At 45.8% G+C, this 14,954-nt stretch overlaps 1 protein-coding gene and 1 pseudogene across 2 annotated transcripts in view; both read right to left on the bottom strand.

Moving 5' to 3' along the window:
- Window positions 1-5,531, bottom strand: part of TGM5 (transglutaminase 5) — a 34,852-nt gene extending 29,321 nt beyond the window's left edge. For both annotated transcript variants that reach the window (XM_025390481.1, XM_025390480.1), the window contains exon 1: window positions 5,520-5,531. In XM_025390481.1, the coding sequence (XP_025246266.1) occupies window positions 5,520-5,529 (10 nt within the window). In that variant the 5' untranslated portion in view covers window positions 5,530-5,531. The remainder of the gene's footprint in view (window positions 1-5,519) is intronic.
- Window positions 5,532-6,583: 1,052 nt separating this feature from the next.
- LOC112628074 lies at window positions 6,584-7,065 on the bottom strand (annotated as a pseudogene).
- Window positions 7,066-14,954: the final 7,889 nt, after the last annotated feature.

The following is a 14,954-nucleotide window of genomic DNA, read 5'->3' on the forward strand; positions in this document are numbered from 1 at the left end:
GAGGTGTTCAGATGTTTTTCTTTTCTTTTTTTTTTTGAGACAGAGTCTCACTCTGCCGCCCAAGCTGGAGTACTGTGGCATGATGTCGGCTGACTGCAAGCTTTGCCTCCCAGGTTCACGCCATTCTCCTACCTCAGCCTCCCGAGTAGCTGGAACTACAGGTGCCCACCACCACACCTGGATAATTTTTTGTATTTTTTAGTAGAGACAGGGTTTCACCGTGTTAGCCAGGATGGTTTCGATCTCCTGACCTTGTGATCCGCCTGCCTCGCCCTCCCAAAGTGCTGGGATTATAGGCATGAGCCACCGCACCTGGCCCCAGATGTTTTTCTTAGCCACTTTTTTATGTGTCTGTCTTTTGCCTCTAGATATAAGCCAATAAGTACAGAGACTTAGCTGCTTTGTCTTGGTTGTATTTAGACTTTTTAAAAGTGAACCAATGCATTCAACAGAATCCAACATTCTTTCATGATAAAAATACTCAACAAATTAAGAATAGAAGGGGACTTCCAGCTAGGCGCAGTGGCTCACGCCTGTAATTCCAGCACTTTGGGAGGCCGAGGCGGGTGGATCACAAGGTCAGGAGTTCAAGACCAGCCTGGCTAAGATGGTGAAACCCCATCTCTACTAAAAATACAACAATTAGCTGGGAGTGGTGGTGGGTCCCTGTAATCCCAGCTACTCGGGAAGCTGAAGCAGAGAATTGCTTGAACCCGGGAGGTGGAGGTTACAGTGAGCCAAGATCGCACCACTGCACTCCAAAGCCCACAGCCAATACCATACTTAATAGTAAAAGACTGGATGCTTTCTTGCTAAGATAAGGAACAAGACAAGAATGTCTGCTGTTGTCACATCTATTTAACATTCTACTAGAGGTTCTAGCTAGGGCTATTAGGCAAAAAGGAAAAAAAAAAAGAAAGAAAGAAAGAAAAGGAAAAGAAATCAAAGACAAACAGATTGGAAAGAAGTAAAATTGTTTCTATTTACATGTGACATAATCTTGTATATAGAAAATCCTAAGGAACCCACCAAAAAAATAGAATTAATAAATGAATTCAGCAAGGTTGTAGGACACAATATCAATATACAAAAACCGATTGTATTTTTATACATTTGCAAAGAGTAACCTGAAAATAAAATTAAGAAAACAATTCCATTTATAACAGCATCAAAAAGAATGACTTAGTAAATGTAACAAAAGAAGGGCAAAACCTATACCACAAAACATCATCGAAAGAAATTAAAGAAGACCTAAATAAATAAAAAGACATTCCATCTTCATGGATTGGAAGGCAATATCATTAAAATAACAAGTTTTTCTACAGATTCAACACAACCCCTAACAAAATCCCAACAGCCATTTTGTAGAAATTGACAAGTGGATCCTAAAATTCATATGGAAATACAAGGGATCCATACTATCCAGACAATGCTGAAAAGTGAAAACAAAATTAGAGGAGTGGCATTTCTTGATCAAGGCAATGTGGTAGTGGCATAAGGATAGACATATAGATCAGTGGAATAGAACTGAGAGTCTAGCAAGAAACTCACATTTACAGGCAATTGATCTTTGACAAGGGTGCCAAGACAATTCAATGGGGGAAAGAATGCTCTTTTCAAAAAGTGGTGCTGGGACAAGTGGATATCCACATGCAAAAGAATGAAGTTGGATGCATAACTCACACCATTTATTAAAAATTAACTCACAATGGATCAAAGACCTAAACATAAAAGCTAGAGCTATGAAACTCCTAGAAGAAAACATAGATGTAAGTCTTCGTGATCTTAGACTAGGCAACAGTTTCTCAGATATGACAGCAGAAGTACAAGCAGTGAGAGAAAAACCAAATAAAGTGGACCTCATCAAAATAATAATTGTTTGTCTTCGAGAACATTGTCAAGAAAGTGAAAAGAACACCCACAGAATGTTAGGAAATATTTGTAAATCATATATCTGGTAAGGGACTTATATCCAGAATACTTTTAAAAAAATCATATAACTCTACAATAAAAAAGACAACTCAAATTTAAAATGGGCAACGGACCTAAACACACATTTCTCCAAAGGAGATACGCAAAAGGCTAATAAGTACATGAAAAGATGCTCAACATCATTAGTCCTAGGGAAATACAAACGAGATACCATCTTGCCTCCACTAGGATGACTATAATAACAAGTGTTAGTGGAGATGCAGAGAAAGTGGAATCCTCATACATTGCTGATGGGGTTGTAAAATGGTGCAGCACTTTGGAAAACAGTCTGGAAGTTCCTCAAGACATTCAACAAAGAGTTACCATATTACCTAACAATTCCATCCCCAGGTATATACCCAAGACAAATGAAAACACGTTCACATGATACCTGAATAATGATAGCAGTATTATTCATAATAGCCAAAAAGTAGAAACAACTCAATTGTCCATCAACTGAAGAACAGATAAACAAAATGATATGTCATACAAAGGAATGTTATCTGGCTGTAAAAAAAGAATGCTTAACATACCAAATATGGATGAACCTTGAAAATACTGTGCTAAGTGAAAGAAGTCAGTCAGACATAAAAAGACACACATTATATGATTATATTTATACGAAATGTCCAGAATAGGCAAATTCATAGAGACAGAAAGTAGATTCGGGTTTGCTAGGGGCTAAAGAAAGGTGGAATGGGATGTGACTGCCAATGTGTATGGGATTTCTTTTTGAGGTAACGGAATGTTCTGGAACTAGATAGTGGCGATGCTTGCAAAACTTTGTGAGTATATGAAAAACCACTGAATTGTGGACTTTATAAAGGTGAACTTGATGGTATATGAATTATATCTCAATAAAGTTGTTATAAACAAATATGAACCAAATTGTACCAAAATACCCTAATAAGTATTAAACTTTGTCTTAAGTCTCTTTGAGTGCTTTTGATTACTTTAACACACATCTTTTTCATAAACTAGTTTTTCATTATAAAGAAATTAAGCATAATGATCAGCATATTGTAGGTACTCAGATTTGCTAGGTTGAATAGAATTCTCTATCTTTTGCAAAATCACCCTGTACTTATTTCAGATTTCAGATTTAATCAACATCTTATTGAGGGCCTATCTACTATGTGCCAGGCACTGTGCCAGGTATGCTAGGACAGTTATCTCATTTAATCTTCATCGCATCCTTGGAGGGACAAAATGTCATGTCATCCACACTTGGAGATGAGAAAACTAAGGTTCAGGTGGGTTAAATATCTTGCCTACGGTTAAACCAGATTCCTGAGCCCAGTCCAGTGCTCTTCCCATCACCCAACAGCTGTTGCCCACTGTTGACTTTCACTCATGATCAAAAAAATGTCCACACCCACTGCCAGCTAAGAAAGCACTTGGCTTTTACCTAATAGTGGAAAAAGAAGCTCACCCCTTTTGGAGACCAATTGATTAGACAGCACTAACTGGCTGCAGTTCAGGTTGGGCACATGACTCAGGCTACTCAGCAGGCATGGCAGCATCTGCCTGGCAGCAAGTGCTGGGGCAGAATTCCATCCTCTAGAGACATCCTGGGCCATGTTAATCTCTGCCTAAGACAGGGATGACTCTTCAGCCCAGGTGCCATCTATTCAAATAGGAGGTTCATTGGCTACTGGGCATATGTGTTTTCCTTGAGGTGAGAAGAGAATTGGGTGAAATGATCAGGAAATAAACAGAGATTGTAGAAAAACTTTTTAAAGTAAGTGATCTTCGTAGTTATCCTAGAAAGACACTCCCACATGAGCACACAGAGGCATGGATAAGGATGTTCCTTGCAATATTGCTCGTGTAACTGGAAAACTGAAAGCAACCTAAATGCCCATCAATAGGGGACTGGATTAGAAATTACTTGCACTGATACTATGGGAAAAGTTGAGGTAGATCTATAGGTACTGACTGGTATGGACAGAGCTCCCAGACATACTGTGTAGTGAAATAAATCAAGTTGCAGAAATATACATACAACATGATGATACCATGGATATACCAAAAAAGACCACACATGCTAATCCTATGTATTACATTGAGTAAATATATGTCTGAATGTAAATGTGTAGACAAAAGACAGGTAACAGTGTTCACTCTGGAGATGAGGTTGCCATTGGGGATGGCAGGCAGAGGACTATAGTCTATAGTCTATAGATAGACTATATCTATAATTATTGATCTATTTTACTCCAACTATGTATTCCCATCTTTGTTGTGCAATTAAAAGTTATGAAAATTTGGCCGGGCGCGGTGGCTCAAGCCTGTAATCCCAGCACTTTGGGAGGCCGAGACGGGCGGATCATGAGGTCAGGAGATCAAGACCATCCTGGCTAACACAGTGAAACCCCGTCTCTACTAAAAAATACAAAAAACTAGCTGGGCGAGGTGGCGGGCGCCTGTAGTCCCAGCTACTCGGGAGGCTGAGGCAGGAGAATGGCGCAAACCCGGGAGGCGGAGCTTGCAGTGAGCTGAGATCCGGCCACTGCACTCCAGCCCGGGCGACAGCGCGAGACTCCGTCTCAAAAAAAAAAAAAAAAAAAAAAAGTTATGAAAATTTTAAAACAAAAATTTAAACACAAAAAGTAATAAATATGGGGCCGGGTGCAGTGGCTCACGCCTGTAATCCCAGCACTTTGGGAGGCAGAGGCAGGAGGATCACAAGGTCAGGAGTTTGAGACCAGCCTGACAAGCATGATGAAACCCCGTCTCTACTAAAAATGCAAAAATTAGCTGGGTGTGGTGACGCGCGCCTGTAATCCCAGCTACTCGGGAGGCTGAGGCAGGAGAATCGCTTGAACCTGGGAGGCGGAGGTTGCAGTGAGCTGAGATCACGCTACTGCACTCCAGCCTGGACGACAGAGTGAGACTCCGTCTCAAAAAAAAAAAAAAAAAAAAAGTAATAAATAAAGGTAAGGCTGTTACAGTTGTAGAGGAAGTTGAAAGCTTATTCCTCTGAATGATTTCAACTGACGATTTAATCTTCATAGCACCTCTTTCCAGAGAGAAGGGGATGATATAGCGAGAAGGCTGGCGATGGCAAGATTAGCTAAGATAAGAAATAGACCCTCGGAAATGGAGGAGGAAGAGAAGATATGAAGATTCAGAGAACTTAAGAGCTGGAAGACAATTTCAAGATTGTCTGATCCAATCTCTCCTTTTTCAGGCAAGGGGGTTGAAAACTAGAGGCAAAGTGACCGTCCGACGTCAAAGGGTCAGCTAGTAGCTGAGAAGGACAGAAACCCTGACCCCCTCATCCCTGGTCCTGCCCTGTCCCACCTGGCTATGGAGGCAGGCATGTTAGCATGCAGCTGTGTGGCTGTGTTTACCTGTCAACCTCTACGCTGGTGGTTCTCAAGCCACCGATGAATACTGAGGTTTCTGCGGTTCTTGCTTTTCCTGACTCAGTTCTGTATTTACTTCTTTATTTCTCTGAATACACCCTCCACCCCTTGACTTCCTACAGTCTCTCCCTGTCCTTTTTATCCCTGAACTCCAGTGGCCACAGGGGCTTTCCCTACCTTGGGCCATGGTGGCTGCCTCCGGTTCCTGGGATGCTCCCCACAGAACAGCTGGGCGGTCTGGAGCTTCAGTAAACTGGTGCCAGAGTGTCTGCTTCCCCTTCCATTGGAAGACTCCAGGAGAACCGAAGGCGGGGCTGGACTGCTGCACTGCCACCTGATTACCAAGCAGATCACAACTGGTTTGCTCACTTGCCCTCGCGTTTTTCTTGGCGGTGTTGCTGGATTGAGAGGAGGTGTGGAAGCTGGTGAACTGTCACAGCCTTGTGCCATGTAGGCCTTTGATAGCTCTTGAGCAATAGGGCATTCCCAGGCAGGTGCTGTGCTGTGGTGGAGAAGTCAGGAGGGAGAAGCGAGCTGATAGGCCTGCCAGAGGGATGCAGGGGGCTGCTGGAAGTAGCATCAGGGTCCCAAGACTCTGCTCACACCGTAAAGCACCTCACTGAGCTGAGAACCCTGCTAGGTAACCAAGGCCTTTCTCTTATCCTGAAAAGTCACTTCCTGAACATTAAATGCAAACAGAACCACTCTGTCTGGATCTCCTTTAATATGATTTCACTGTACTTAGCTTCGGCAGTGGCATTGTCTTGTGTGAGACCTGGCAGGTCCAGGACAAATCACAAACAAAAGCAAATAATCACAAATAAAATAGAGGAAGAAAAATTGGGAAAATTTGTGGAGGAGGTTTGGAAATAGGTGAGAGGGCGGGAATGCAGGTGAGCAAGGGCCTTGATCCTAGGAAGAAAGGCACAAGCCCTTTCGTAGGGAGAAAAGCGCAGGTGGAAGGAGAGAGAGGACAGGAGAGGGAAGGGCTCTGCCTGTGGAGTGGGTGGGACCCCCGTGCCCACCCTGTCTTTCTGTGCCCTGGGCACTTCTCCCCACATCCCCTGCTTTGTGGGTCCTTCTCTCTTGGGAACCTCATTCACCAGCATTGTCCTCCCTTCTGTATTTTCAATTCTCTCTGTCTCCACTCAGCTTTTTTTAAAAAAAATTATATAATTATTTTTATTTTTAATGTCCAGAATGTGTAATATAAGGGCCAGAGCTTCTTCCTGGACTTAATTTTATAAATTCTTGATTGGTTGGTGAGACCAATAGGGATACTTTTTCTTGTCTAATTTGGTGTCTGGGAAAGCTTCATTCAAGTCCTTAGTGGACTGATCAAATGGAATTAAGTTCCTCATCTTCTCCAGCTGTTTCTCATACTCTCCAACCCTGCCTTTGAGAGAGACACCCACTCAGCACAAGTTTTCCCATCTTCTTTTTCTTCAGCATCCACCTGGGCAGTATATTTATCCTCTGGTACAGGAAACTTCAGGGCATTAAACTTCTTCTCAAAGTCATCCACCAAGCCTGCTTTGGCCACATTGGCCTTATAGTAAGCCCAGTCAATAGCTGGTGGATTCTCAGGTAAAGTAGCCAGCCTGGAGGTGAAGGTCTCATTCCAGGATTTCAGGGAATTTGCAGTGGCCTTTTGGTTTCGGGGTATCGTCTCTGCAAAAGCTACCCAGTCAATGGTTTTTAGAGCAAGTTTTCACCCAGCCATCCTGGTATCCTTCACCGACCCTGGCAGCCCATGGTCCACACTCCACTCACCTCTTATAGCTTATAGGGTATATGTGCACAAATGCAGTTCACTATTTTAACACAGCACATCCACCTTCAACTCTCATCCCCAGTTCCCTGGCAGCCCCTGCCCTTTCTCTCAACTCCACTTCTTGGCCAAGCTCCTTGCCCACTGCTTTGCCTCCCACCACCCCTCACCCGCTGCGGGCTGCCTTCTGTTTCACAGCTGCCTCGACACCACGCTCATCTCCCCGCTCTGAAGGCTGGGCACTGGGCGCCTTTCCTGCTCTTACATTGCAAGGCCTCCTGCAGCCCTGCCGGTACTGACCACTCCTCCTGGGCTGAGGAGACTTCTCTCCCTTGATTGTCTGCCTGTCTCCCCATCCACACTGTCCTCTTCCTCTCAGTCCCCGTCACAGCTTTCCCTCCTCGAACTGGTGCCTCCCAGGGATCTGTCCCCATCTCCTCTCTTCTCACTCTACTGGCTCCCGCGTGACACTGGGGACCCCAGAACTGTGTACTGCAGAGGCACCTTCTGCTGGACAGCTCTGCTGGGGGAACCTTGGACACTTCACAGGCGAGCAGCCCAAATGGAACTCCTCCCCTTGCTCCTTCCTCTCAAAATACCTGCCCTTCCCCTTGCAAGTCTAGTCTTGGTGAGGGAGGACACTGTCCATCCATCACTCCAGGGGACACCTGCATGCCACCTTGTACTTCCCTGCTTCCTGACCTCCCTTTAGCCCATCAGTCCAGCCCAATTCCTGATGCTGTCCTGAAACTGTGCCCCTTGCTCTGCCTTCATGGAAGCCCCTGCTTACCTGGACAACTCCTAACCAGCTTCCCATTCACCCTTTCTCCAAATGAGTCACCGGTGATTTTTCTGAAGTGCCAATTCCATCAGGTTGCTCCCCTGCTCAAGATCCCACAGTGGGTAGAGTCCAGACTTCTCAGCACCACCCTCAAGGCCTGGAGGGTCTTCTCCTGCCCACCTGGAGGCCAAGCAGGCTGACCCCCTCTCTCCCGCACCTCCCTCTCTCTTGCATGTATCAGCTTCTCTCCTTCTGAAATGTCCTCCTCTCACTTGTCTATTTTCTCCAGTACCCAGGCTCAAGCATCCCCCCTTCAGGAAGTCTTCCTGACACCCTTCCTCTGCTGCACCTGCATTTCCTATTAGCCAACTTATGCCTCAACATTATAAATACTTATCTGTCTTTCCCCCAATCACCCTGGAGGGCATGGACTGTGTGTTATTAACAGCGTTCCCAGGCCGGGCGCGGTGGCTCAAGCCTGTAATCCCAGCACTCTGGGAGGCCGAGACGGGCAGATCACGAGGTCAGGAGATCAAGACCATCCTGGCTAACACGGTGAAACCCCGTCTCTACTAAAACATACAAAAAACTAGCCGGGTGAGGTGGTGGGCGCCTGTAGTTCCAGCTACTCGGGAGGCTGAGGCAGGAGAATGGCGTGAACCCAGGAGGCGGAGCTTGCAGTGAGCTGAGATCCAGCCACTGCACTCCAGCCTGGGCGACGACAGAGTGGGACTCCGTCTCAAAAAAAAAAAAAAAAAAAAAAACAGCGTTCCCAGAGATTAATAATGACAGTGGCTAATAGTAGCAGAACGACTAATACAACCAGCAGTAGCTTTTAATACCGGATACTATTTTGAGGTATTTATATGCATGACTCCACTTGGTCTTACAACATCCCTATAGTTAGTTACTGTTATTGTTCCTACATTACAGATGAGGAAATTGAGGCTTAAAGACATTAAATAAATCATTCACAAAGAACTGGTAGAGCCAGATTTTGAATGCAACTGTCAGACTCCAGAGCCTGGGTGCTTCATAAGTGCTTGCCTGCTGCAATATCTGGAACATAGTTGGTTTTCCAGTTTCTATTTATTGCCTGATAGAGTGAATGAATTAAAAAATGATCCCTAGGCCGGGCGTGGTGGCTCAAGCCTGTAATCCCAGCACTTTGGGAGGCCGAGACGGGCGGATCATGAGGTCAGGAGATCGAGACCATCCTGGCTAACACAGCGAAACCCCGTCTCTACTAAAAAATATACAAAAAACTAGCCGGGCGAGGTGGCGGGCTCCTGTAGTCCCAGCTACTCGGGAGGCTGAGGCAGGAGAATGGCGTAAACCCGGGAGGCGGAGCTTGCAGTGAGCCGACATCCGGCCACTGCACTCTAGCCTGGGTGACACAGCGAGACTCCGCCTCAAAAAAAAAAAAAAAAAAAAAAAATGATCCCTACATAGACAAATGGATGAATGCCTGAACCCACATGCTGAGATGGGTTAGCTGGGAAGGAGGAAGAGGCATAGGCAGGAGAGTGTAAGTGTGAGGGGAACAGGAAGGTAAGTGCAGCTGGGGTAACTGTGGTGGCCAAAGGAGAAAGTGCCCAATGACCAGCTGGACATCAGCCTGTTTTGTGGTGCCCTGAGGCCAGTCCAAAGCAGCTGGGAACAGTTGAGAGAATTTGGGATCAATAAGGCAGTTACTCTGAGTAAAGTCCCTTGAGTTGTGCCAGCCTGAGTGGCTGGAATTCTTGGCAGCTCTGCCCACGCCCCAACCTTGAGGAGAGGGTAGGGAACTCACACCCATCTTGGAGGGCCTGGGCCTCCCCCAGAGGACCTCGCATGGTCAGGCGCACTTAGAGCAGGCTTGTTTAAGGTAGCCACTGGACGGGAGAGAGGAGGCAGAAGCACCACAGGAGCATGAAGCCCATGCACGGGGCCAGGAATACCGCAGCCAGCTCCTCTGCCTGGACCCTGGGGCTGAATGCGACCTGGGCTCTGGGCCTAGGGAGCTATGTGTAGGTTTAGCCCCTCATTCGATTCCTGTGAGCCATTAGTCAGAGGGCAAGTGGGTGAGGGTGCTGGGGAGAGGGAGGCAGCTCCGATGCGGCAGCTTGTTCCTCAGCCCAGGGGAGGGGACAGGGAGAGACAGGGAGGCTGAGCAGAGTGGATGAGCACCTTCCTGTCTGGAAGGAAGCAGGGCTGTGCCCACAGGGGAGGGACACCTGAACAGAGAAGTGAGGACACACCTGCCATCCGCATGGGGCAGGCCAGTACTCACTGGGTGGGGGTGGAGAACCTCCAGAACCTCCTTTTATTCTCTAATTTTACAGATGCTGTCAGACCTTTCTAAGAGCCAGAGAGACTTGGGTGCTGATTCTGGCCCTGCCATGAATTTCCATTGTGCCCCTGAGCAGGTGACAGTTTCTTTGCCTGTAGAATCAGAGCCCATGACGGGCTGGGTGCCCGGGTCTGAGGGAGGGTGAGGAGGTGCCCCACAGATGACTGCACAGGGAAGCCGCAGCTGGCAGACGCCAGTGGATTCCTCTCTCCCCTTCCTTTTCCACCCCTAGAAACAGAGACAGTCACCCTGGAGAAGGGGTTAAACTGGTAGAGGGCCTCTGTGAGTGTGCTTCACAATTTACAAAGCACTTCAATTTAAAAAAAAGTTTTTTTAACTTTTATTTCAGGTTCGGAGGTACATGTGCAGATTTGTCACATAAGTAAACTCGTGTCAAGGGGATTTGTTGTACTGATTATTTCACCACTGAATACTAAGCCTAGTACCCAATAGTTCTTTTTTCTGCTCCTCTCCCTCCTCCCACCCTCTCCACCCTCAAGTAGACCCCAGTGTCTGTTGTTTCCTTCTTTGTGTTCTTAAGTTCTCACCATTTAGTTCCAACTTCTAAGTGAGAACATGAGATATTTGGTTTTCTGTTCCTGTGTTAGTTTGCTAAAGATAATGGGCTCCAGCTCCATCCATATTCCTGCAAAAGACACGATCTCATTATTTTTTATGGCTGCATAGTATTCCGTGGCATATATGTACCACATTTTCTTTATCTGATGTGTCATTGATGGGCATTTAGTTGATTCCATGTCTTCACTATTGTGAATAGTGCTGCAATGAATATTTGCATGCATTTGTCTTTATGATAGAATGATTTATATTCATCTGGGTATATACCCAGTAATAGGATTGCTGGGTCAAATGGTAGTTCTGTTTTGAGCTCTTTGAGGAATCACCATACTGCTTTCCACAATGGTTGAACTAATTTACACTCCCACTAACAGTGTATATGTGTTCCCTTTTCTCCACAGCCTCGCCAGCATCTGTTGTTTTTTTACTTTTTAATAATAGCCATTCTAACTAGTATAAGATGGTATCTCATTGTGGTTTTGATTTACATTTTTCTAATGATCAGTGATATTGAACTTTCATTCACATGCTTCTTGGCCACATGTATGTCTTCTTTTGAAAAATGTCTGTTCATGTCTTTTGCCCACTTTTTATTGAGATTGTTTTTCTCTTATAAATTTGTTTAAGTTCCTTATAGAGACTGGATATTAGATCTTTGTCAGATGCATAGTTTGCAAATATTTCCTCCCATTCTGTAGGTTGTCTGTTTACTCTGTTGATAGTTTCTTTTGCTGTACAGAAGCATTTAAGTTTAATTAGATCCCATTTGTCAATTTTTGCTTTTGTTGTGATTGCTTTCAGCATCTTCATCATGAAATCTTTGCCCAATACTATGTCTAGGATGGTATTATCTAGATTGTCTTCCAGGGTTTTTATAGTTTTGCGTTTTACATTTAAGTCTTTAATCCATCTCGAATTGATTTCTGTATACAATGTAAAGAAGGGGTCCAGTATCAATCTTCTGGATATGGTTAGCCAGTTATCCCAGCACCATATACCCATATAGGGAGTCCTTTCCCCATTGGTTGTTTTTGTCAGTGTTGTTGAAAATCAGATGGTTGTAGGTGTGGGGCCTTATTTCTGGGCTCTCTATTCTGTTCCATTGGTCTATAGGCCTGTTTTTGTACCAGTACCATGCTGTTTTGGTTATTGTTGCCCTGTAGTATAGTTTGAAGTTAAATAATGTGATGACTCCAGCTTACAAATACTTTATATTTATTTTTATGTAAACTAAATATACATACTTATTTATGTATACTTTATATATACAAAGACTTTATATTTATTTATAAATAAATATATAAATATTTAATTTATATATTTTGTAATATAATACAATTTATATACAATTTTTTGTATATAATTTTTTTGTGTATAATTTTTTGGCTAAGTTTTTGTATTTCAAAGATGGGGTTTCACCATGTTGGCCAGGCTGGTCTCTAACTCCTGACCTCAGGTGATCCCCCCACCTTGGCCTCCCAAAGTGCCAGGATTACAGGAGTGAGCTACCATGCCCAGCCACAAAGCAGTTTAGAATACATTTCCTCATTTGATCTTCACAGCAACCCTATGAGGGAAGGTCGGGCTGACACTCTTATTGTTACGTTATCATTTTACCCCTGGGGGAACCAGGGTCACACCATGAGGGAGTCCACGGCTCTTTGCTTTGTATCACACAATTACGCTGGGTGTCGTGAACCCCAAAACCATCAGCCACAAGGACCTGAAGATGACAGATTCTGTGCACACTGTAGGGTGACAGGAAGACCAGGAGTCAGGAGCCAAGGGTGGTGCCTGGCTGGTGCTGCTTCCTTGCTCCACAGTGGAACATTTATTTTGTCACAGTTTGTCTGCAGGAGCTACTGCCTGGCCTGGGTGGCCAGCCTCACTGTGTTGTGAGGTCAGGGGAGGCTTGCTTAGAAGCTGGCCTCAGGGGGCACTATAGCAGCAGGCATGAAGGAATTCCAGTGTCCCAGGGCCTGGGGGATGTCCAGCTGGACAGGAGCTTTGAGATGATCTAGTTTATTCAACTGAGGTGGAAAAAGAAAGCCAGACAGGCTTACATAAGTGAAACGAAGGAGGAGGAGGAGGAGGAGGAGGAGGAGGAGGAGGAGGAGGAGGAGGGGAAGGGGGGGGGGGAAGATACAGAGTATAATTTTTTTTTTTCTTTTTGAGATGGAGTTTCACTTTTGTTCCCCAGGCTGGAGTGCAATGGTGGGATCTCAGCTCACTACAAACTCTGCCTCCTGGGTTCAAGTGATTCTCCTGCCTCAGCCTCCCGAGTAGCTGGGATTACAGGTGCCACAAGCACGCCCAGCTAATTTTTGTATTTTTAGTAGAGATGGGGCTTCGCCATGTTGGCTGGGCTGGTCTTGAACGCCTGACCTCAGGTGATCAGCCTGCCTCAGCCTCCCAATGTGCTGGGATAACAGGCGTGAGCCACCACGCTCGGCCCAGAGTATAATAATTTTTAAAGCCAACTTTTAGTTGGGGACAGGAAAAATAATTTGAAAGGTAGGCTGGAAAGACAGAAATGACCAACATCCACATCCCCCTGGGAGGCCTTTCCCAGGCCAGTAGGAAGCCTGCCTGCTGTTCTTCTCCAGTGACACAGCCAGGGACAGGGAAGGACAGCCATGACTAAACATGAGGACCCAGTGCTTGGCAGACAAGCGAGGTTTCACATTCCTGCAAGGGCAACTCAGGTGGCCCTCTCCTGATGGCAGGGAGCCACCTGGAACACAGCATGACAGGGCAGTGACAGGGCAGTGACAGGACAGTGACAGGGCAGTGACAGGGCACCACGGAAATGCCCAACGGCTCCTCACGGGGACAGGTGCAGCTGACACATGGGGCGGAGTGAGGACGTGCAGGCTCCTACCCTTCCTGACCCAAGCAGCTGCATGCAGGCAGGGCTGGGGGCCACCCCAAGAGGAAAAATAAGCCGGGTGCGGTGGCTCATGCCTGTAATCCCAGCACTCTGAGAGGCAAGGCGGGCGGATCACAAGGTCAGGAGTTTGAGACCAGCCTGGCCAACACAGTGGAACCCCGTCTCTACTAAAAATACAAAAAAAAAAATAAAAAAAAAATTAGCTGGGCATGGTGGTAGGCACCTGTAATCCCAGCTACTTGGGAAGCTGAAGCAGGAGAATCGCTTGAACCCGGGAGGCGGAGCTGTCGTGAGCCGAGATCGCACCAGTGCACTCCAGCCCGGGGGACAGTGAGAGACCCTGTCTCAAAAAAAAAAAAAAACAAAACAAAAACAAAAACAGAGAGAGAGAGAGAGAGACAGAGAGAGAAAATAGAAGGGGGAAGGAAGACTTGGGGCATACAAAGAAAAAAATACATGAAGTGGGGAAGAGGACGAGGGAGAGCAGGAAGAGGGAGGAAAAGGGAGAAGAGGAGCAAGAGGGAGAGGAGGAGGGGAAGGGAAGGGAAGACGGAAAGGAGTCAAAACTGTCGAGTGGTGGAGCAGGTGAGGCGTGCACGTGCCTGCGGACCTACAGAAAGACGTTCTCCTTTCCCGTGTTTCTGAATGTTCTAAATTATCTATGACGGAGACGTATCCATTTGTAATGCTGACTTTTCAATAACATAATAAAAGGGGAAAAAGGGAATTTGGATGGTGTGTCCAGCCACCAGAGTCCCAGGCTGAAAGCCAGAATGATCTCTTGAGAAATGTTAGCAAAGATTTTCTCTGGGATGGGGGAGCTATTGGTGATTTTTCTTTAGTTTTTTATTTTTATTTTTTCACTTTCCAAATCATCTAGAATGAGCAGGAATAATATTGGTAACCACAGGAGAAAGAAATACAAAAGAGTGACTCCCTCTGTCCTTAAAATAACAAAAACAAAAGACAAAGGAGGCCGGGTGCGGTGGCTCACGCCTGTAATCCCAGCACTTTGGGAGGCCAAGGTGGGTGGATCACCTGAGGTCAGGAGGTCGAGACCAGCCTGGCCAACATAGGGAAAAACCGTCTCTACTAAAAATACAAAAAAATTAGCCAAGCATGGTGGCGTGTCTGTAATCCCAGCTACTCGGGAGGCTGAGGCAGGAGAATGGCTTGAACCCAGGAGGTGGAGATTGCAATGAGCCAAGATTGCGCCATTGCACTCCAGCCTGGGCGACAGGAGGGAAACTGTCTAAAAA

Source organism: Theropithecus gelada, chromosome 7a, assembly GCF_003255815.1.
Source record: "Theropithecus gelada isolate Dixy chromosome 7a, Tgel_1.0, whole genome shotgun sequence".
Lineage (NCBI taxonomy): Eukaryota > Metazoa > Chordata > Mammalia > Primates > Cercopithecidae > Theropithecus > Theropithecus gelada.